This window comes from Protopterus annectens, chromosome 6.part1 (assembly GCF_019279795.1).
Source record: "Protopterus annectens isolate FY-2018-M chromosome 6.part1, PAN1.0, whole genome shotgun sequence".
Classification (NCBI taxonomy): Eukaryota; Metazoa; Chordata; order Ceratodontiformes; family Protopteridae; genus Protopterus; species Protopterus annectens.
This window is the reverse complement of record NC_056738.1, coordinates 409,177,222-409,201,063: the sequence shown is the minus strand read 5'-3', so window position 1 is coordinate 409,201,063 and position 23,842 is coordinate 409,177,222. Positions and strand designations below refer to the sequence as shown.

Here is a 23,842-nt window from a genome sequence, read left to right as displayed (position 1 = left end):
CTTCAGAAAAAGAGGAATCCTTTTTTCTCTTACCAGAAACCATCCTATAAGAAGGATCAGTAAGCCTGTAAAAGTCCCTGAGCCAGACATAATAAATTACTCCTGTTCAGTGAAAATGGAGTGGGAGAAGCTATAGATTTAGTTTTCTATTTCTTTTTGACAGAAAAGTTAGGACAAACAGGACTTTTAATAACAGCAACAGCTTCCCCAAGGATGGGTACAACATTCTGGTTAAACAGAGTGCCTCTCTCTTGCCTGTTAAGGGGACCCCAACAGCTGTAGAGGGTGTGGCAAACTCCTGGTCCTGGCTGTATGGGCAACACTAGAGGGATCCAGGGAAAATGATGAGTGGCCTCAGGAACCAGCTTTGGACACAGAAGAGTCACCCACCTGTGGCTGAGGCAAACTGCAGCTTTTGACACAGCAGAGTCACCTGCGGCTAAGGCAAATTGCTAGCTTGCTGTGATGGTGAAGTCTGTTTAGTTAACTTTCTTTTTATGGCTGGAAGGAGGACAGACTGCGGGACCAGTAGTTTGTTCCACAGTTAAGCTGAAAATGGTGTCTCTTTCCTGGGGAAAGTATGCAGCACTAGCCAGTAAAAATTCAAAAGTAGTACAAAAAAGCTCTCTAATGCACTCTGCCAGCTCCAAATAGTAATTTAAATGCAATTTCTCCATAGAACAAAAATGGTTTTAGAATGTTTAAATCAACTTTTAAACTGTCAAAATACAAAAGTGTGCTCCCATTTAAAAGTATATCAAAGCTGTGTTGCAAAAACATATATTCCTAGTTTAAAATGTACTTTTTCAGACAAGAAAATAAATTAAAACATTAAAATAATATCTGAAGGTTTTCCCCAAAGGGAAATTATCTGACTAGCAATGGTACAGTACAAACTGACAGTTGATCCTCTGAAGCCCAGAGAGAAGCATTCTCTTTGGTAATGGGAAAGCTCTGAAGGGCTTGGCACCCAAACCTGTGTTTTTACTCAGCTCATCTCCAGCTGACTAATGGTTTGGGCATGTGGAACGTGCTCTGAAGCCTTTGAAGCTGGCCTGCTGTTATATCCTTTGCAGGATATAACCCATATAGCTACTGCAGCAGTGATCAATGCAAAGAACATCCTTTTGTGATGTCTACAAACCATCCAACTACCTCGACTCAAACTGCTTCAGAGTCAGTGGAGTCTTGGCATTGACCTCTTGGCCAGGTCTTTGACACAGTCTTTAGCACAGCTTTATTCAATGCCATTTTTTTGTGCAGGGTCATCAGCTCCAATGTCTATGTCAGGACTATCTGGTCCACTGGTGTCCATGCCTTTGTCCTCTGTACAGTTTCCATCCACCTCTTTGGGGACAGACAGTGCCCACTCAGAGGTCTATGGTACCGAAGGATTCAGCACTGGTCATAAGAGTTCATCAAGAGGATCATAACTGTCCATCTATGCAGGCAGGGGGTGGTCCAACAATTTCTGATTCACCCCTGAGCATCCTGCAATCTGCAGCATTCCTTCTCACCATCATTACCTTGGACAGGACTCTAGGAGGATTGTCATAAGGTTTTGGGTGATTTGGAAGAGTCCCCTCTAGAACCACTGCAAGTGCAAGAGGACGCACACAGACCCCCCCCAAAAGAATTTCTCAATCACAGACATCAACTCTGTTGAAGGTGAAGGGCTCCCACAGCCTCCTCCAGAAGTGACAAATATGGCAAACCATTAGAATTAATGTGGCAGCGGGGTTCTTGGCCCACTGACCCCATTTCATGGATAAGCAGGTTCTTTTTGAGGCCTTCAGGTTTGCCTTCTCTATCTCCTGAATGATGCCCCCCATCCTCTGTATGACAGACCTGGGGTAGGAGAGGGCATTGACAGGAGCCTGATGCGGCAGACAACATTCCTTGCAAACTAGCAACACTGGAGCAAAGGCCCTCTGGTGAACGCAGTAGTGTGCTAGTAGCCACCAAAGAACTGTCCAAAAACTGTCCAACAGTCCTGGATTTCCTCTCAACAAAGAATTTCACACCATGGTCCACACGGGGAAGTGAACACACACTCTAGGCATGTTTTCCCATAGAGAGTTAGATTTGACCCATAGGACATGGTTTCAAAGAAACTGTAAGCAACTAATGTCTCAGTTTGTCAAATATGTCCATGTTAGAGCAGCAGGCACTGGCATTACCATCAGGTGCCATCCTGGTTCTGCTTGGATAATTCTATGAACAAACTTCAAGGTGTCCTTCCTTTAACATCCACTTTGATAGATTCTCATTGTTTGGCATCAAGGTTTAGGAAAAAACTTCTGAAATGCAAGCGACGAGGTAAGACACTGCCTGCCTTAGGAGTCTGATTTAAAATCCTGCAACAATTCTTCCCCAGGAATCAGAAAGGGTTCAAAGCAATCTGGTTCAAAATATCCTAATCATACTTACGACTTCCCTTCAGACAGAGGCAATCATGACAGAGGAGGCCCCTTTGATGATGCCCTAGGGACATCATCAAAGAGGCCTCCTCTGATGATGCTTTAGGGGCAGAGAAGGTCCTCAGAACCTAACATATGGGGGAGGTCCTTTCTTCAGGAAGCAAACTTAGCATCCCTGAAGGTTTACCAGACTGCTCCACTGTGGAGACAGGCTGTCTCTTCCTCCAGATGCGTGGATGACCATCACACTGGACAATGAGGTAAAGAGCATAACATCAACAGGATACACCATTCCATTCTCATTAGCCCTAAAAAAAATATCATTGCCCCTTCCAGGTGTACCACCCCATCAAATGGTGATGACATTTGAAAACCACTTCAAAAAAGTCTACAAGGTCCTACCAGACCAGACAGGTATGTAGTCTATTCCAGATTCTTTCTGGCTCCAACAAATTCAAAGGACATCAGGCCCATTCTAGACGTAAGTGGCCTAAACCAGTATGTAAAGAAAACACAATTCTGATTGGTTACTGTGGAAGCTGTTCTCTTCCACCTAGAACAGAGAAGCTGGCTGTGAACTATAGACCTTAAGAATGTTCATCTCCACATAAAGATCACCAAGGAGTCCAGAGTGTATTTGCACATCTTGCTGGAAGCCAGCCACTAGGGGGTTTACCAAATGCATATGGTATCTGTAGCCCATCTGTGACTCAGAAATCCACAAATTCCAATATCTGAACAACTGGCTCATACCTTTCACAGCAAGGGAGTCCCTTCTGTCAGACTATTTGCTTCACTTGTGTCCATCCTTAGACATCTCAGTGAACATGCAATCTAATCTAATTTAGAGCCATCACAAAAGCTGTGTTTCAAAGGAAGCCATATGGACATACTCATACGCTACCAAAGTATTAGAAGATTTCTCATTAAGTACTATAGTTTTTACCTTTCAGACTAACAAGTTTCCACCAGCTTCTCTTATCATAAAAGTCTTCAGATTCACAGGAGCTTCTACACTTTTGTACCTTACGTAAAATTTCATATGAAAGCTCTACAGTAGACTTATTGTGCAATGATCTCAGTTAATGGACTCCATGAACATTCACTCACCTCTCCTCTGTTTGAAGAAAACTTTTAATGTGGTGGATGGAGTCCCTCACAGTCTCAGTGGGGAGACTATCTTTCCTCTTCCCAATGCCACAGTGACCACAGATGCTTCCTCTCAGGTCTATATTAGAACACCGAACATTTGAAATGTCAGGTGTTCTAATATCGACCCATTTTCAGCGAACGCTGAAAATACTGAAGTAACAGGAAACCAAATTCTTTCCTAGGGAAAGAATTTGGTTGTCCGTTTCTGTTGCTTCGGTATTTTCAGCACTCTGGTGGAACGTTACAGGTCGGGTTCAGGTAAGTGTGCGATTGTGTGGATGTGTGGGTTAGGTGAGTTAGGGTTAGGGCGCGGGTCAGGTAAGTGTGCGATTGTGTGGACGTGTGGGTTAGGGTGGGTTAGGTGAGTTAGGGTTAGGGTGCGGGTGAGGTGACTGTGCGATAGTGACGGACCTTAGGGTTAGGGTTTGGGCTAAGGTAAGTGGATAGGTAGTGGTGTATGTATAGTTTAGTGTAGGTTTAGGTGTATGTGTGTGGATTGCTGTTTGTTTGGTGTGCTTGTGTTGTGTGTATGTGTTTTGGAACAGCAAATTATTTCCCTAGGAAAAAATTTGCTGTTCCGAATGTTCGATGTGTTTTTTTTCGATTGCTAGGGTTCGATATTAGAACACTCGACATTTTGAAAGTTCGGTGTTCTAATGTAGACCCCTTCCTCTCTGGGTAGACGGTAGGCATCTCAAGAGTAAAATGGCTTTTGATTGGTCACTGTACCCTGGACTAATTTCCACATAAATGTCCTGCAGAAGAAGGCAGTCCTCCTAGGGTTGAAGGCCTTCCATGACTGCCTTCAACAAGGAGCAATTTCCAGCCACTCAAGACAACATGTCAGTGGTCTAGTATATATCAACAAGCAGAGGGAGACCAGGTCTTACCTTCTACGCCAAGATGCTACGAAGATGCGGCAGTAGGCAATGTCTTCACACATTCACTATTCCAGACAGCCTGTTCTGTTGACTTGAAGTTTCTTTCCCAAAGACCTTGTTACTGACTACTGTCACTTTAACTAGAAGAATTTCAGCATTAAATGCCCTATCCCTCCTCACCTCCATATCTGGTCTTTTGCAAAAACACAGTGTCACTTAGAATTAATCTGTTTTTTATGCAAATTGTTGCTTCAAGGTTTTCTCTTAAGTAAACTGCACATCTCCAAGTCTTTATCCCAATTACTACAGCAAAAGGGAACATTTGCTTCACACTGTGGATATTCAGACAGTTGTGCTTCAGTTTAGACCGAACTAAAGCAATCAGAAAAGACAACCAACTCTATTTCTTATGTGTTCTCTAGGCTAGGGCAAAAGGTCTCCACTTGTTCCAGATGGCTTACAGACTGTACAAGCTTTGTGTACCAAACTAACAATAAAACTCTGCTAATAAAAACCAAAGGATTATTCTACAAGATCCAATGCAACTTATACAGCCTTCTTCAATAATTCCTCAGTTTATGATATCAGTGTAGCAGCAACTTTGAGTATATTGCACACTTTTGTTAAGCATTATAAACTGGATATAACCTTACGGTCCAGGTCCTCCTTCAGGGCAACATTTCTCAAGGGAACCTTTTCATTATTCCACCCAACAAATTAGGTAGCCGGGGACTCTGTCTCATACTTCAGAAGGGACAGACAAGATGATACAGGATATACAAGTTATATACTTACCACAATGTTGGCTCTTTATTATCCCGATATTCCACTTTGACAACCCATCCTACAAATTCTCAGGTCTCCTTACTCCAGACAGACCTAGTAGACCAACTCTGAAGCCAATCCTCTAACTGCCATCATCTTAAAACCCTTTGTTGTTCCCTATCCAGAAGTTAGGCAGCAAACTCAATCTGAGAAAATAGAGAGAACAAGTGCATTATGGAGTACAGCTGCAGGTAGAGTTCTTCAGAGAAACACCAGTTCCCAAAATCGATCCACCTGTTACTGAACATCCTATAATTCAAAGTAGAACTACTTGGGATAATAAAGATCCAGCATTATGGTAATTACGTAACATCTGTATTTTCAGGAAACAGAAAGAGTGAAACCACATACTCCTCAGCCACAAAGCTGTAATGAGAATTCATTTGTTGTTTTATCCCTGAACTTTACAATGATGATCTGAACTAGTGGAAATGGTGGGAAGGCATAGAGGAAATGTGGCCCATTTGTCTTAAAAGGTCATTCGAATGATAGGTTTAGAGAGAACAAATAATATGAACCACTCTTTAAGAGAAAGACACATTGCTGGTCGCAACTAGAAGTAGAGAAACCATATCTTTTTAACTAATGTCTGGATGAAACTAGCCAAGCTAGATGGATTAGTGCTGTCCCGGGGTGGGGGGTTGTAATATTTCTCCTAAAAAATGAAGAAAACGTGTGGACCAGGCCTATTAAGGTCAATAAGCAGCATGATAATGACTCTGGCTTTGTGTGGCTTGACTTTTTATGTGAACATAATCAAAGGAAATGGAGGGAAGCACTGGAGTCCATGGGACTGTTTTTGGACCACAGCATCCTTGAAGCATCCTCCAGTGGACAGGCAAGTAGAAAAGTATCTGCTACATTTGTTGCTGATTACAGAAGCAAATAGATTGCAGCAAAGCCTGCAACACATCTCAAATAACTTCTGGGTTACCACGGGGCTGAGGGACCCACTTGTGGGGCATCAGCAGATAATGGCTGAACCTCCACTAATAAACTGACTTCCCCTAGAATATGGTTGACTACTTAAAAGTGGCAAGACCAAAATGCCCATTCAAGCACTTCCATGACCTATTAACACAAGAGTTATGGTCATCTTCTTCCATACTGCATTACACAACCAACCTGTCTGAGTGGATGGTGACTGCACCATAGGGAACATGGTACTGGAATGTGTGCAGGGTCAGAAGAACTGTTCTTATCTCCAAAACACTGATATCCAGTTTAGCCTCAGAAGATGTCCAGAAACCTTGAACCATATGCCCACTGTAATCCCCCTCCCCCTTGGGTGTGTCCATACTTAAGAACAGGAAAAGAAGGGTTTGCCTTTTCTCAAGTTCTGAAGAAACATCCCCCACTGGAAATCAGTCCTGCATGCCTTGGAAATGTGAACCAGATAAGACAGTGGAGTGAAAACTTGAGATCACTGCATGTTCAGAATCTATTAAAATACTTGTGTGGAGTCTGGCATGGGGGTATGTCTGGGATGGATGCAGCCATGAGATCCACTGCTTATATTTTAAGATATGCTGAAATCATCTGAGATTTCAAGACCAAAGAGAATTTTGACTGCAGGGACTTAAGTGTGTCCAAACTTCCACTACCTTGACCTCGCCAAGGCTTTCAACACCATCTCCCATTCTGGAATTATAGCTAAACTGACTAAACTAGGTATAAATCCCTACGTCACAAGATGGGTTGCCAAATGGCTCACTAACAGAACCCACACTGTAAAAGTTGCCGACTCCAAATCTGACCTCAAACCAGTGACAAGTGGAGTACCACAGGGTTCAGTCCTGGGACCTCTCCTGTTTGGTATCTACCTCTCTGAAGTACAGGCTAACACAGAAGGCCTCCAGCTAATGAAGTCTGCAGATGACTGCAAACTAGGAGCCATAGTCAAGTCCCCAAATGATGTGGACATCCTACAGAAGGGCCTCGCTGAGACAGATGCCTGGTGTCAGAGCCATGGCCTCAAGCTCAATGCCAAAAAGTGCAGTGTCATCCCCTTTGGTAAAAACTCTGTACCCATGAACTACCACACAGGCAGCAATCTACTTAACACTGAATGTGTGATAAGAGACCTTGGGACCCATGTGGACTGTAGTCTCTCTCCTTTGATAGTCACATCGCCACAGTAGACAGGAAGTCCTTCTACTTGACACACCTCAGCATAACAGGGTTCTCATCCAGGAAAAAAGAGGTCATTGTTTCCCTCTACTCGACACTCATTAGACCCATTATAGAGTACAACGCCCCTTTTTGAGTGTACCTCACAAGACATGTGCAGCAGCTGGAAAGGTCACAGAAGTACCTCACAAAGAGGATTACTGGCCTCAAACAAATGCCCTACACTGATTGCCTCAAAAAACTCCAGCTTTACTCCATAGCATATTGCCTTCTCCGAGGTGATCTCTGCCTAACATATAAAGACCTAAAGAAATCCCAATTCCTCCAAGCTATACGCTCTAGGGACCTAAACCTTGTCACCACAATAAACAGGACATGCTGGAGGGATAGATTCCTGTCCCAGAGACTTCCCATACTCTGGAACAAGCTACCCATCTATGTCAAGCAAAGTTCTTCATTAGCACTCTTCAAGAAAAATCTTGATGAGTGGATGGGAAATAGGAAATACACCCAGGGGATCACTTCTGTGTCTCTGCTCGACAGTGGCACAGGAAAATAACTTTCTTGGGTGGCATAAGCCAGGGAACCTTGTTGGCTAGGCTTACGTAGGCCCTTGGGCCGATAGCCTAGTACCTACTTATGAACCTATGAGACCTGGGTATTCAGGTTGATAATTTCACATTCAACCAGAATGTAGCGGGCAGTGGTCAGAAAAGCCTTTTACTTGGTTTATCTCATAAGTAAAGGGATTGCATGCTAAAATAGGAGGTGATTAGCTCTCTGTACTACTCCCTAATTAGACCAATAATTGAGTATAATGCCCCATTTGGAATGTATCTCTACAAGCATCTGCACCAACTGGAAAGGCCACAGAAATACCTCACAAAGAGAATCTATGGCTTACAACACCTGTCCTATGTGGACAGGCTCAAATCACTCTACTTGGTATAGTACAGATTGCTCAGAGGTGATCTGTATCTTGCCCACAAGGCAGTTTCAGACCCTGTCCTACTAGAGATGCTCTATATCTGTAATTCTAACTGCTCGCACATCACTCGCTCGAAAGGCCTGAATCTAATATGCAACATCAACAAAACCTGCTGGAGAGACAGGTTTGTCTCCCAGAGGCTGCCCCGTCACTGGAATAGACTTCCCATACATGCCAAACAGACAACCTCGCTGATCCTCTTCAAGTGGAACCTTGACGACTAGATGGGAAACCACAAATTTGTCCCAACTGACAGGTGAGACAAGTGCTGACAGAGGTTTCTTTTTGGGGATAAACTTTTGGCTAGGCTTGTAAGGGCCCTAGGGCTATTAGCCTAGTAACCTCCTATGATCCTATGAATGCAAGCAGCTTGTAAGGGGCTCAACTGAGACTTTTGCAAAGTTCACTTTTATTTACAGAGAGATTGGAAAATGAGATTAGAGACTCCTACGTTCTAATTACAGCCTGAACCAAAAGTGCAGCTAGGAGACAGTTGTCCAAGTACAGGATACTTTAGTTTCCTCAAACCATGGTCATGGGTTTTGTAAATACCCTAAAGATGAAAATCAGTCCAAATTCAAGGGTCTGGAACTAATAATGAATGGAAACTACATAAAAAGAAAAAAAATACCTCATGGACTCCTTTACTGTTTGAATGTAGGTATTAGGTGTTCTATAGGTCCAAAAGCACATTCTATCTCCTTCTGAGGCAGTTTGACCAAGTGAAAGATTTCTTTGGGGATTAAAGTGTTTAGGCTGCTTAGGTTTAAAATCAGCCTGAGATCCTTGGTCTTTTTCAAAGCACTAAAAAGAAGAGACAATAAAATTTCAACCAGTTCTGGGTTGGAAGGACCTCTTTTGATGGGCTTTTTCATAAAAGCCGATGGCCTCACTTCTTGACAGAGTTAAGTCATATGGTGGGATACTGGGCAAGCAAACAGGCGAAGGGTTTGAACTTGCCAGGAACAGAATTTTTCATCCTCTGGATATGGGATTCCTGAGTCACTTGTCTATGGTGAAAAGACAGCAAGTACACAGGTGATGGGATAAGGAACTACCGAACACCTCCAGTGGGACAGCTGAGCAGGGCATCAAGATTACTTACTGTTGTCTACCTGTAAGATGGCTGCAGCTGCCCAAAGTGCTAAGGGTTCTTGTCTTTTGGTCACTGAGCTTTCAGGAAATTACCTGGTTGGTGGGTTGCCTCCCATACTGTTGTTGACCTTTTTGCAGTGTGCTGTGCACATCTAGTGCAAGCTCCTGTGCATCCTGAAGAGGAGCATTGGGGAGGCTGAAATTTAGCACCCCTAGCAGTTAGGATTCTGCCCTCTGTCTTCATATGCTCTAAACATGTCTGGACTTGTGGTCTGAACACAAATGCTTCCTTACAAGAGAAACCCAAAATGGTCCCCTTGGTATATTTGGCAAAATCTGTCAAATGAAACCACATGTGCCAGTGTATGGCAATGCTAGATCTTGCAGCTCTAACTGAACTTAATTTCCATCATACGACTTGCCTTGGATGGTGAAGGATAATGCTGGGGCAATAACTTCCACTTCACTGGTCCATCTGACAACTGCTGCACAGTCTGGCATTTCATCTGAAATATCAAGCTTGAACTCCATCTATTGTAAAAGATACTTGGGTGCCTTAGAAAAAAAAGTAAAGGACACAAATTCCTTTCTCTAATCTGCCACTCATCAAGAAGTCTATTTGTGGATGGATGTCGGACCTCTGGGGTGTTAAAACCTTTATTAGGCAGCTGCAGAGACAAGGGTGTCAAGCTTAGGTGGTCCTCGACCAAAAAAAAAAAACACCCTTGGTGGCCAAGGGATGTGGTTAGCCTTTTCAGGTACATAAGCCATAACATTATGATTTTCCAAAGAAGCTATCAAGGGATCTCCAAAGATGTTCACCAAAAGAGGGACATTCCATGAGGACTGCTGGTTATACCTACAGGCCTTCTGCAGCAGCCATTATGGGAAGAGACATGGTGTCTATGGGCCATCCCTTTGATACATAAATTCAAACTATTCTGTAGATTTAAGGTTATCCAAGGGAATTTTGAGTTTCAGCATATTCCTTATCATCCACATCTGCTATGAAAAACCCTAATGGGAAGTTTAAGTGATTCCTCTTGAATGTGGACTTACTAGTCATTCTCTGGAGTGGAAAAGTCTGATGAAAAGGAAGATATCTTTTTTGAGCAAACACTGTGGGAAGGGTGTATAGAAGGACTGCACATCTCTGATCTACTCTGTAATAGGTGGTAAGGTCAAGGGCATAAGCAGACATTGCTCTGGTTTCGTCTGCATTGTCAGCACAGGGCACTGATAGCAGTGTAGTGGAACTTGAGACTGATAATAGCACTGAAAGTTGAGTTGGTCCTGAGAAATCTGATGACAAAACTACCCCATGGACCAGGAAGATCAGGACCAGTGTCCAATCCAAAAGTTGACTACTGACATCAACATCCAAGTATCTGTGCTAAAATCATCAACACTGACACAGCACAAGTGTCAAAAACATCAATGTCAAGGGCACAGCCAGTGCTGGGAAGCTCATCACTGACTCACATAGTGTTGACAAAGACATCATGATGGTCAGAATCAGTACAGACCCAAAATACTAGGATCAATGCTGACAGAGTCAAAGTTGGCATCCCCTGTGACTGGCACTAAAGACAGCAGTGCCAGTGAGGAAGTCAGGGAGCTCCTTGAAACAAGTGAAAAAAATCATTTTGGACTCCTATTCCCTTGCTCCATCTGTTGGAGACAGGGCGTCAGACTTTCTCCTTTGAGTCCTCAGCACGGCCACAGAAAAAAAACAGTTAATTAATTTTGAGCATGGCATATGAAGAAGGAGCTGTTGACATATGAGACCTTGAGGAAAGCTGACCAAGGCAGCTTTTCTGTCTGACCAAGAAACAAACAAAAAAATTCAGTTAAGTTCTTCAAAGCAACATTATGAGACAATCAGATTCCTGAGAAATATCAACCACTTTAACTCTTATTTTTTCCATGGGTTCCTCCATAACCTTATGCTTAGAGATAGTAACTGGTGAGGCACAGTTACTGGATTTCTGACATTAACCAAATCTGTGTTTTTCAGGAATGCTTCGTGAATCCAATACAAGAAGAAAGCTGTTGAGGGCAATCAGAAGTAGATGGTTCCGAAGAAGGTTTAGAATTGATTTGCTCCAGTAAATACAACTTTATGCAATATTTCTTGCTTTAAAGAATACACATGGTAAATTCTCTGTAGATCAAACACTTCTGAACATTATGCAGTTCCCCCTAAAACAGTACTCAAATGCATGTTGTGTCTTGGGAAGGAATCTTCCTCCTAGAGGCAACACTGGTAAAATGGCTTGTCTGTCATAATCAAAAGAACCAACAGAAGGAAAACAATTTTGACAAAAGGGAAGACTCAAATTTTTGGGGGAGGGACTTTCTTTCAACTTTTTTCAGGAACAGTTAGAGCACCAGAAAGCCTGAGGGGTTGGACCTGAAATTAAAAAAAAAAAGAGGATTCTGAAATCAAAACAATTTCAAATTTTACTTCTAAAAGGATCAAAAGGGCGAATGATAAAAAGAAGCTCCAATAGGAAAACATTCTGAAGGAAGTTATTCAGTTTTGAATTAAAAAGCTAAAAAAGCAGCTTGAGGCAACTTTCCATGACTGAACACAAAGCATGCCAATGAAGATCTGGAGAGGTTAGGTACTGTGGTGCATTATGAGATATGGGGAAGGTATCTGGCAACCTAGAAAGGTTTTACCTCCCAAGTGCTCCTAATGCCCTTGAGCCTTAGTCATGCATTCATGGCTGATGACCCTCCTCTTAGCATAGTTATCATTTACTAGGCCATGTACTGTAAGACCAGTTTATTCAAAGGCCAACAAATCCTCTGGTTTGCTCCACAGAAATCCACTTCTAGCTATTTCTGACAATGTAATATACACAGAAATCCACTTCTGTAGTGTCACTTGGCAGAGCTACACTACCTGGATAACTGACAATATGAAAAGGGGCAAATGAACAGGGCAGCACGTACACCTAGATGTATTTTTTTTTCTATACCAATGAAATCTAGACCTTCTGCTCTATAAAAACAAACTTTTACTATAATTTTAAAGTACATACACAAAACAAGAAAAAGACTGACATGGCAATGGACAAAGATCAGCTCACACAGCCGATACCACACCTGCTCCACTTAGTAAGTGAAAAAAGATTAATATCATAACACTGTGTAAGCATAGAAAGGAAAGGTAAGCAGACACACAGAAGCATATCTAGTGTAACCTATACAAAGCAGAATGAACTTAACTTACCTCATTCCAAAGTGCATCAATCACATACACAAACTGGAATATATTTACAAGGATCATGGCTGTTGAAACGCTTCCTCTAAGTTCTGACTCTTTTGATAACATTGCAAGGTTAATAAGCACCTGAATATAAAACAAATGAACAATCAGCATGAGAAGACACAAAAATACATCATGTATCTGTGAGCAGCAGTGGTGAGATACATGTACTTTATCACCAAGAACTGCTTATGACTAAAGCATACAATGCAACCACAGACAGGCTCCTCTTACCTCTTTGTACCAGACAATCACAATCTCTGTTGAAGGGCAGTCTATTCCTTGCATTGTGGGGTTACAGCAATTACAAGATATGGTTTCCAGTAATAAAATAACACCAGGCTCAACAGAGACAGTAATGAATACATCTGCTGATCCACAAATGCCAGACAGAACCTAGAATGAGTTGTGCTATATTAAAACTTACTTTAACTTGCCATGTCACTTTAGAAAATGCAAGTATGCAAGTTTATGTTGTCCCACAGGTGTTGGCTTCTACTGGAAAAATTACAATAGCAAGCAAACATAAGACTGCAACAGTTTTTAAGAAAAAAAAAATACTTTTGTGATCATTCTCAATAGATACTGCACAAACTGCTTACAATGAGTGAATGAACATACTTTAATATATATATATATATATATATATATATATATATATATATATACATACATATATATATATATATATATATATATATATATATATTTAATATGATACAGTCTGCCAAATTATCTTTTTAACTACTTTTAGTTTTAAAATAAAGGCAGGTTCAGCAACGTAAAAGCAAATAAGCTCCCCCCATGCATCTCGATATCCAAATATGCTAATGCTGAGATAGCAAAAAATCTCTGCCACTGTGCTAATGTCGATGGCTGTAATTCAATAAAACATGTCAAACAGAAGAATTCTGTTTCAAGAGCAGCTGGTATTATCTTACCGAAGGCACCCTTCCTGAATTATGCATTAACATACTTGCAAACAAAAAATAAGTTGATCACTCTGGCATTAAGGTTTAAACCCTATCTCTGCTTAACCAACCAAAGGCAAGTCCACATATGAATCAGAGGCATCCTAAGTAACATAAAGAGGGGATGTCCATGACAAGAAACACTCACTATATGTCTCCCACAGATACAATTCACAATGTTCAGATGGCATATGTTTATAATGTTTGAAGCACAGGCTCCAGTAACAACATCATACATACAATGTACCAGGCAGTGTGGCTTTATCAACAGATGTATACTCTAAGGAGCAATCACATTTGTAGCCCGATGCCTATGTACAGCAACACAACACATATCCTTATGATGTGTCAGTATTTAATGTTCACACATGAACTAAATAAAAACCCAGCTCTTTGGCTGTAGAATCAAATGTACTTCAAACTTTATTACAACACTGCAACAGTACTCCTGTCTATTAAAAAGGCCTTCAGATTTTTCAGATTTGAGATACACCTGTGTATGGACCTGTATTTCCAGGTCTAACATCAGGGTAAACATTTCCTTTCTGTATCTGTAAATAGGAGTACTCAATAATTCACAGAGCCAGGGTGCCAAGATAGCACTACTGGCTGGTCTCCTTTGAGGGGAGACACAGTCTCACTCCAAAAAAGAAAGTGTTCTTCTAGCAGATTCATGGTCCAATTTTCAACCGAATAGTTGCAGTGGGCTGCACAGTGGCCAATCGACATTTTACAATTATTTTCTACCATTTCATGAGTGTTTCACTACATTCTTTTATAAATTGTGGTTTCACCTGTATTTAATTTGATTTCTGTTGATGAAAAAAATTATGGGTTTACTGTTAGGATCTCATCTACTACCTGTCTATTTTCTCTCATCCCTGTGTTTGGACAAATATACATTTCCTGTCATTGCATGCGACAAAATCATATGCTAGGATAGGGCAAAGTGCTTAGTCCATACAGTACCCGGTCTGACTTGTATTCACTGAAACAGTAAAGCTTGTAAGACAGTAAACAGAAAACAAAACTTACAAGGCCATGCTCAGTTTACAAGTTATTTCACCCACAGCCACTGCAGCCACTTTCCAATGCAGGAGGGTAGCATGACCTGATATGCATTCTGTGCACCTACATCAACCTGGAATTTCTGCTCTCTAAAGATAATAACTTCTACTGCAATTCTAAACTGCATAAATGACTGCAGAAGGCCCTCCTGCATTTCAAATATTATGACTACTTATCTATCTGCTTTACCTGACTTCAAAGACTTTTGCATTAGGCAATTCATGAGAAGAATCCCAATCAGGAGGAAAAATAAAACTCCGGGAAACTACAGCCAGAGAATAGCCAAAAGTGGGAGTTCTAAAAGCTGGATCCTAACAATGAGGTGCCAAAGGAGGGCCAAATCCAAGAGTCAAAGAGAAGCAATAATTCTTGGTGTAAAAGATATGAACCAGTATCCAAATGTCTGCAACCAAGACATTTTAAAGGAAGAACTGGAAGCAAGCACACTTCTGGTAAAGCAGCCTTTGAAAGCAGTATTTGCCAGACTGGTGGGGTGGGGGCAGCCTTTCTCCTAATGGCAGGACACCATGCATTTAAGAATCCATGTGGTAAGGCTTTGCAAGGGTTTGCTTACATATTGCAAGCACCCTCCTCTCTGTTACAAAGGAGACAAAAAGCTGTTCTACTTTCTAAAGCCAAGCACCCTCTCAGGTAAAACTTGAGCTAACGGTGCATGTCCAGCATAAGAAAAGTACAGTTTTGTACCTACCATAAATGTAGATGTCCGATAGGTATGCATCTGCAGTCATAACATATGGGTTGTCCTGCCTCAGGCAGCCCTCGGTCGGCCGGATTCCAAAGTCTGGGTCTGGCCTCGGCTGATGTCGCACTTCACCCGACGTCATAGCTCCTGGGGTATAAAGGCATCAGCCGACGCCATTTTCCTCAGTGTTTCTTGCCCCAGATGTCAGGTGCCCTCTAGGAAGGCTAAATTTGGATAAACGTTGTAAATTCCAAACAGTAGCAAACAAAATATATATACATATATACATACAAACAAATACACCATAATAGATTCCCCCAGCTAGAGGGGTAAGCACCCTAGGAATACCACAGAGGGGAAGGAGGGTGGGTAATCCTGACTGCAGATGCATACCTATCGGACATCTACATTTATGGTAGGTACAAAACTGTACTATGTCCTTCAAGGATGCATCTGCAGTCATAACATATGGGTAGAATACCATAGCCAAACTGGGGGAGGAGGCACTAAGATAAAGATGGTGTAGTTAAGATCCCTTGTAAAACTGCAGTTGCAAAGCCTGCTCGGGATCTGGAGTATAAAGGAAGATTGTAATGCTTGGCAAATGTATGCACGGAGCTCCAAGTAGCAGCTTCTAAAATGTCTTTGGTAGCCACTCCTCGTAGGAAAGTTGTAGTGGTGGCTGTAGCCCTTGTGGAGTGAGGCCTGATATTTTCAGGAGTTGTCTTTCCATGAAAAGAGTAACAGAATCAAATGCAATTTCCTATCCATTTTGAAATTGTCTGTTTGGAAATTGCTTTCCTTGCACTCCTATTGCATATGCTACCAGAAGCTGGTCGGTTTTTCTGCTGGTCTTAGTTCTGTCCAGGTAGTAGCGCAGTTGTCTATGTACATCCAAGGTGTGTAGTAGCTTTTCCCCCCTGTTCTGTGGGTTAGGGAAGAACGTAGGTAAATGAATAGCTTGGTTCAAGGATACCCTGGATACCACCTTTGGCATGAAAGTAGGATTGGTTCTCAGAGACACTCTATCTTGGTGAAAGATAAGGAAAGGCTGTACTGCCATTAATGCCTGTAACTCGGATATCCTTCTTGCTGAAGTGATTGCTAGAAGGAAGGCAGTTTTCCAAGATAAGAACTGTAAGTCTGCTGATGCTGCTGGTTCAAAAGGGGGAAGTGTTAATTTTTCCAGTACAAAATTGAGATCCCATGCAGGCAGAGGTGGTTTCCTTGGAGGTTTTACATTTTTGATCCCTCTTAGAAATTGCCTGAGAAGAGGTTGAGAGAAGATAGGAGGATCCATGTTGTACTCTGCTGAAATCGCTGAAGCATGAATCTTAATGGACGAATAGGACAGGCCATTGTGGAACAGTTCTGCTAAGTATTCTAGGATGTGTGCTAGGTTTGCAAGCATGACATCTGTTCCCTTTGATGCACTCCAAATGAGGAATCTCTTCCATTTGGCTGAGTATGTTTTCCTTGTGGAGGGTCTGCGAGCCTCCAGGATAATGTCCTTGACCCTCTGAGATAAAACAGGTTGGTTTTGTTTTATGCAATTTTCCAGGCAGTTAGTTGCAGGGTTTTCAAGTTTGGATGCAGGGTCTTGTAGTTGTTCTGTGTTAGAAGTAAAGGCCATAGAGGTAGAGGCCATGGGTTCGTTCGAGACATGCTTCTCAGTAGCGGGTACCAATGCTGCCTTGGCCAGTCTGGAGCTATCAGAATTACCTTTGGCTGTTCCTCCCTGATCTTCAGTAGAACTTTGTACATCAATGGGAGAGGTGGAAAGGCATAAACTGTCAGGGCCTTCCAGCTGAAAGAAAGGGAATCCACCCTCCAGGCTTGTGGGTGGTATTCTCTTGAGCAGAATTTCTTCAGTTGGTGGTTGAGTGGGGAGGCGAACAGGTCTATCTCTGGCATTCCCCATTTCTTTGTTATGGTTTTGAAGATATCTGGATGCAGCATCCATTCGTGAGCATCCGTGGTAGTTCTGCTTAATTTGTCTGCTAGTGAATTCTCTTTTCCTGGTACGAATCTGGCCTGCAGTTGAATGTTGAGATTCAGGCCTAGGTTCCACAGATCCATTGCCATCCGGCATAGAGGGTAGGAATGCGTGCCTCCCTGTTTGTTGATGTACCACATGACTGTGGTATTGTCCGTCCTTATCAGCAGGTGTCCTTGCTGGAGGAATGATTTGAATGCCTCTATTGCATGTTTCACTGCCAGCATCTCCTTTAGATTTATGTGTAGTTTCAGCTGGTCTTGGGACCATAGGCCTTGGATACACTTGTCTTCCATGTGTGCGCCCCAGCCTAGGTCTGAGGCGTCCGTGGTGATGGTCTGCCTTGGTTGTGGTTTGTGGAAAGGCAACCCTCTGTTGGTCTGGCAGGCCTGAGCCCACCACAGGAATTCTTTTTTCAGGCATGGAATGATTGGTATCATGGTTTCTAGACTGTGTCTGTGTTGAGACCATACATTTCTTAGGTACCATTGTAATTTTCTCATATGCAGTCTGGCATGTGGGATCAAGATTATGCAAGATGCCATGTAACCCAGGGCCTGCAGGACTCTCCTTGCAGTAAGCTGAGTTTGTCTTGTCAATGCCGTGAAGTAGACTGGAAGTTGTTTTTGTTTTTCTTCTGTGAGAAAAGCCATCTGAGTTATTGTGTCCAGTTCTGCACCCAAAAATGTTATCCTTTAGGATGGCACTAGTCTTGACTTCTGTATGTTGACTGTGTATCCCAAGGCTTGCAGCAGTTGTACGATATAGGCCAAATCCTTTATTATTTTTGTCTTGTTGTCCGCTTGTATTAGGCAGTCGTCCAGGTATGGGTAGATTTGAATTCCCTGAAGCCTGCAATGTGCAATTACTGATGCCAGGCATTTCGTGAATACTCTGGGCGCAGTAGATAAGCCAAAGGGCAATGCTGAGAATTGATAATGCTCTGATCCTGCAAGAAATCTGAGGTGTCTTCTGCAATCTGGTCGTATAGGGACGTGCAGGTATGCCTCCTTGAGATCTAGAGTCACCAGCCAAGACTCCTTGCCCAACATGGGAAGAAGTTGCTGTAGGGTCAGCATCTTGAATTTTGGTACAATGAGATAAGTGTTCAGTGCGGACAAGTCGAGAATAGGCCTCCATTGAGTTTCTTTTCTTGGTACAAGGAATAGTCTGGAGTAAAATCCTTGGCCTTGTTCCATAGATGGTACCTTTTCTATTGCTCTCATCCGTCGTAAGTTGATGATTTGTTTTAGAGCCTCTGACTTCTGGCTTGGCGGAAGGTTTGGCATTCCTCTCTTTTTTGGTAAAGTGTGGAAGTGAAACCTGTAGCCTTTGTCTATTGTTTGCAAAGTCCATTTGTCTTCTGTAATGCAATGCCAGTTTTTTTAAAATAAAGCTAACTTTCCGCCCAAGGGTGCTTCCAATTGTTCCCTGGTAGGCGGAATCAGAGCCAAGTCATTGTGTCTGTCCAGTGGAAGTGGTTGCAGTCGCAGCTGTAGAGGCACTCCTCTGGTTGTCAGGTTGCCACTGACGGCCCCTGTAGGCACCCCTTGATTGTCCTCTGCCTCTTGGGTGTCTATTTCTGCCTCTCTGTGCTCTGGAGGTGTCTGGAAAGGACCAATTCTTTGAAGGCCAATTTCTGCTGAACCTCGGAGGTTGGACCTGCAGAAAATCCTTGACTGTTTGCACGGATTTTGCTTTTTCTTCCACTTTCTTTAGAATCTCCTGTGCAGGGGAGCCAAATAAACTTTGTTTCTCCATAGGGGCATCTAGGAGTTTAGACTTAACATGGTCTGGCAAGGATTGCTCTTTTAGCCAGGCATACCTTCGAATCACTGCTCCAGTCATAGCTGATCTAAATGAAGCCTCCAGTGCATCATAGCCACATTTTAAAAAATGATTACTGACCTGCTGAGAATTGTGTACCAACTCCTGAAGGGACTTACGGTCTAAAGGTTCAGGAGAGGAAAGCTTTTTATTCAGCTGATCTAACAAGAATTCCTGGTACTGTATCATGTGAAATTGACAGTTTAAAGCCCTGGCAGAAAGAGTAGCAGATGTATAAACCGTTTTACCCCATCTCTCTAATGCTCTTGATTCTCTTTCAGAGGGTAGGGGTTTTGGCAGAGGCAGCTGCAACACCCTTAGGGCCCTGAGAAATGGGTTCTGGGTCTGCAGCGTGGGCCTTGTACAAGTGGAAGTGAGAATCTGGGACCCTGTAATATCTGTCAGGTTTGGCAGGGGCCGGGGGAAGAGAATCAGGGGCTGAACTGGCATCATTGTATGCATCATCAACAACTGACAGTACAGGTGGTATGGCTAAAGGCCTATGCTGTGGTAAGTGTAAAAAAGTCCTTAGCCTTTTCCTAGAATCAGAAAAATCCTGACCCTGCCATTGGAAATGTTCCCTCATTGAATGTAGAGTTTCCCCAAATGAAAATTCTTCTGGGGGGGGGGGGCAGAAGGAATGGAGTCTTCTGCATCAGAATCCTCATAAGGTGAGTATGGCCCTTCCTGATGGTCTGATAAATCAGATCCATCCGAGGAGTAGTCAGAGCAGAGAGGTTCAGGGGGTTCAGTCCTAGGCCTTTTTTCAGGAGGGGGTTGTGAGGCCATGTCTGGGTGAGGTTGGGATCCCCTGATCAAAGAAATAAGGTCCTCAGCAAGGCTGAGAATCTGAGAACTGGAGGAAGGTCTGTGAGGGGGAGCTTTTGTAGGTAAGGCCTTGGAAAGTTTAGCTGCTTTAGCCCTGGAGAAGGCCTTAATAGACATAGAAGCAGGGGGTCTAGCTGCCCCACGTGCAGGAGTAGAAATGTCCAACGGAATGGTGTCGGACAATTCTTGTGTGCCTGCTTCTTCGGTAGGAATTTCTGTAGCCGACTCAGCCGGGGCCTCTGTGGCCTCGGTTGTCGGAGGCATGCTAGCGGCCGAAGGAAGAACCGAGGACTCTGTTTCAGCCGAAACCGAGACACTCGCGGTAGGCCTAACCGTGGTTTCAGCCGAAACCGTGGGCCGCGAGTGTCGGTCCTTTTCCTTGCGTTTTTTAGCTAAATGTGTAGTCGGAGTCTCCGACGGCATTTTATATGCAAAGGCGGGACCAAAAAACTCTTCTGCAAACTCCGACCGACGTCTAAGTGTCCGTCGGTTGAAGGAAGCACAGGCTAAACAAGCTGATACGTCGTGGTCTGGGCCTAAGCAAGGGAGGCAGTAAGAGTGGAAATCCTTATGAGGTATTTGTTTCCAACAAGTTAAACAATTATTTACTTTGTCTGACATTGGCTGAGGCAAGAAAGAGTCCCCAACGGGGTACTTAGCTTTTTTAGAAGTCTTCGGTAGCTGAAATCTCTGGATCTGACCGACCGGCACTTGCGAACAGCTTCTGCTTCGGGCACCGCGTGGCAAGAAAGACTGGGGAAAATGGCGTCGGCTGATGCCTTTATACCCCAGGAGCTATGATGTCGGGTGAAGTGCGACATCAGCCGAGGCCAGACCCAGACTTTGGAATCCGGCCGACCGAGGGCTGCCTGAGGCAGGACAACCCATATGTTATGACTGCAGATGCATCCTTGAAGGACATTAACTCTTTCCATGTTTTCCCTGGAAAATAAACAGGGAGACAAAGTGCTTTAAGGACAATTCTCCCACCACTTTTAGGAGGATGTGTGCATTAGTCCTAACAGATACCTGCTTCTTATGAAAACACAGATATGGTTCCCTTCAAATAACAGTCTGAACTCAACAGATCGCTTGAACAAAGTTGTTGGCTATAAAGTACTTCAGTTCAAACCTGTTGATTTGGTTGCCTTGATGATGTTTGAGCCTGTCAATCATGAACTTAAAGTCTATATGCAGACCTGACTATAGTTAATTGTGCATTAGATTTGTTCATCTGGGTTGTTGCATTGTTCTGTACCACGGCTTTCCTACATAGATCTCGCTCACATGCAATAAATCCAGAACTCCACTGCAAATATTTTGACAGGATCATCTTAATTTTTAGTTATAATGCCCACTCTTGCAATACTCAAGACAGCTGCTTCTTGATCCGCATTCAAAATTCTTTTGATTTTTTTGATTTTCAAATCCCTATATAATCAGGGTCCAGTGAGGACAATGACCTCAAGTAAGATGCTGCTAGCTGTTCTCAGAACTAGAAAAGAGACCTTCGGCTGGCGTCCCTTTGCATGCATTACTTAAGTTCTCTGGAACAGGCTACCTTTTCTGATTCTAGACAGTGACTCTAAGGCTTCAATTAGTAGGTCCCTCAGACTGTATTTACGCAGATGTGACAAACCCCCTGCTGAAATTTCAATGCTGCTTTTACTGGTAATTTTTACTGTAGTTTACTGTCCCGTTAAACATCTTTCCATTTACTGTTCCCAATAAACATTTGTTTTATTGCGGAACTATTTTTTTCAAGCTAAGTGTTAAGGAAATAAGTGCTTTAATAAAATAAATGAAATTAAGTGAAGTAGATGAGCTACTTAAGTTTGGGCAAATAATGCAGAACGTTTCAGGAACTATTTAACCAACAAGCATAGGGCAAGCTATGCCATGGATAGAGATGGTACAGATAATGTCCTTATCCATGACAAAAATGACATCCTAAGTTAACACATGCATGTGATACAGTCTTCTTCAAGTGAGAATGACCTAAGGCAACAGTGAATACCTGTACATGCAAATGGAGAAGCTCGTCCACCATGCAGAATATATCTGATGAGTGGATCATTTCCAGATGGCTTCAAAATACCTCTGAAGCTCCATCCAGTCTGTCAAGAATAAGTCCTTTACACTAGTAACCATTAGTTTGAGCAGCTTCTCATCCTTTATTTGGTGGTGGGGGGGAGGGGTTGGTTAGGATGGAACTTCTTAGCTCACAGTGTCATAGTTTATGGAACTACAGGGACCTGTAGGATTGAAACTACAGCCTATTTGACTGCTATGAGGAATGAAGAAACTACTGCTCGCTCTGAATTTTGTAACAAGTCAAAAAATCAGAGGGAAATGGGGAAAACAGTACAGGAATCTTCTTTGCCACAGGATAGAGAAGACATCTACCATCACATTCCACTTGCCCTAACAGGCAGGGCAGGAAATGTGAAGGTCTCATTCCTGAGTGTCAAATAGGTCAGTTTCTTTCAACAGCCTTAGCAGATAGGGCTTCCTAAATCATCAGCTACAGCAGAGGTCTGGAGTTGTGGCTCAGAGATTCCAGTAGCACAGTCACTTCTCCTGGAGTGTGATCTGCCATAAGCAAGATTTGTCTGTGTCAGCTGCCAGACATGACTCACTTCTCTGCAAGGAGGATAAAGCTGCTGGCCTGTTTACAAATCACATCAAAGACTGGTTTTATTGAGAAGTTCTGGTCTTAGTGTTTTTGCCCTTCAAGCTCTGCAAAGAAAGCCATCATCAGCTCCTGCTGGCTAACATGCAGCACTCTCTTCCTGGGGAAGGGATGCATTCCCTGTGGACCACAAAGAAACCAAGGCATGCTTCCCACTGCACTTACAAAGCATGCATAGTCTGGATCTGCAATGGCTTCTAATGCCAGAAGGGAAGTCCAACCATAAGACAAGAGGGTGGGCTACCTCTCCAAAGCCTTGTGATAAGGGACTGATGCCAGTAGCACGTCAGTGACCATGTAGGAACTCTGCAGCTACTGACATCTCACTTTGTACTGCAGAACCTATATCCTCAGGTGTGAAATGAATGCTAAAGATCATGGCCACTATTAAGCCTATAAGCACAGGGCTGTCCATGCCTGGACTTATTACTGCATCCTTACTCACAAGGCAGAAGACATGACCTGCACGACTCTTCAGTGCCTGTCTGTCTTGCCCACAAGAGAGTGTCCAAGTTCTGTCATAATGACGACAATCTTCTGAGATGGGTTCAGAGAAGACTTCTCCCAAGTTACACAGCCCATCAGCCCAAATCCACAGCACTGTTTAATCAAAGGACACTGTGAAGAAGTACTACAATTTGTCCACCAGAAGCTAGTCATACAGGTCGAGGAAACATCCAGAGTTCTATCTTCTACAAGGGATCTTCCAACAATGCATGTACCCTGATAAACGCATTGGGTCCAGATAGACCAAACAGTATCTCTTTTTGCTGAAAGTAGTGCCCATCTAGTGCAAATGGGCTCTAGACAATATCATGCCAAACAACAACTATCATGTCCAGTGATGCTGTCCTGGGTCTCCAAAATGACCCCCTGGCAGTCACTATCCAGAACCAGCTGTACAAGACATGCTGAATAAATTTACAAAAGTGCAGGATGCGGCAGAAATCTCCTATCCACTTTTGAATAAACAACAGTAAACCCCCTGA

At 43.0% G+C, this 23,842-nt stretch overlaps 1 protein-coding gene across 2 annotated transcripts in view; it reads right to left on the bottom strand.

Moving 5' to 3' along the window:
- Positions 1-23,842, bottom strand: part of TM7SF2 (transmembrane 7 superfamily member 2) — a 435,806-nt gene that overhangs the window by 189,493 nt on the left and 222,471 nt on the right. For both annotated transcript variants that reach the window (XM_044075830.1, XM_044075831.1), the window contains one exon: positions 12,733-12,852. In XM_044075830.1, coding sequence (XP_043931765.1) covers positions 12,733-12,852 — 120 coding nt within the window. The remainder of the gene's footprint in view (positions 1-12,732; positions 12,853-23,842) is intronic.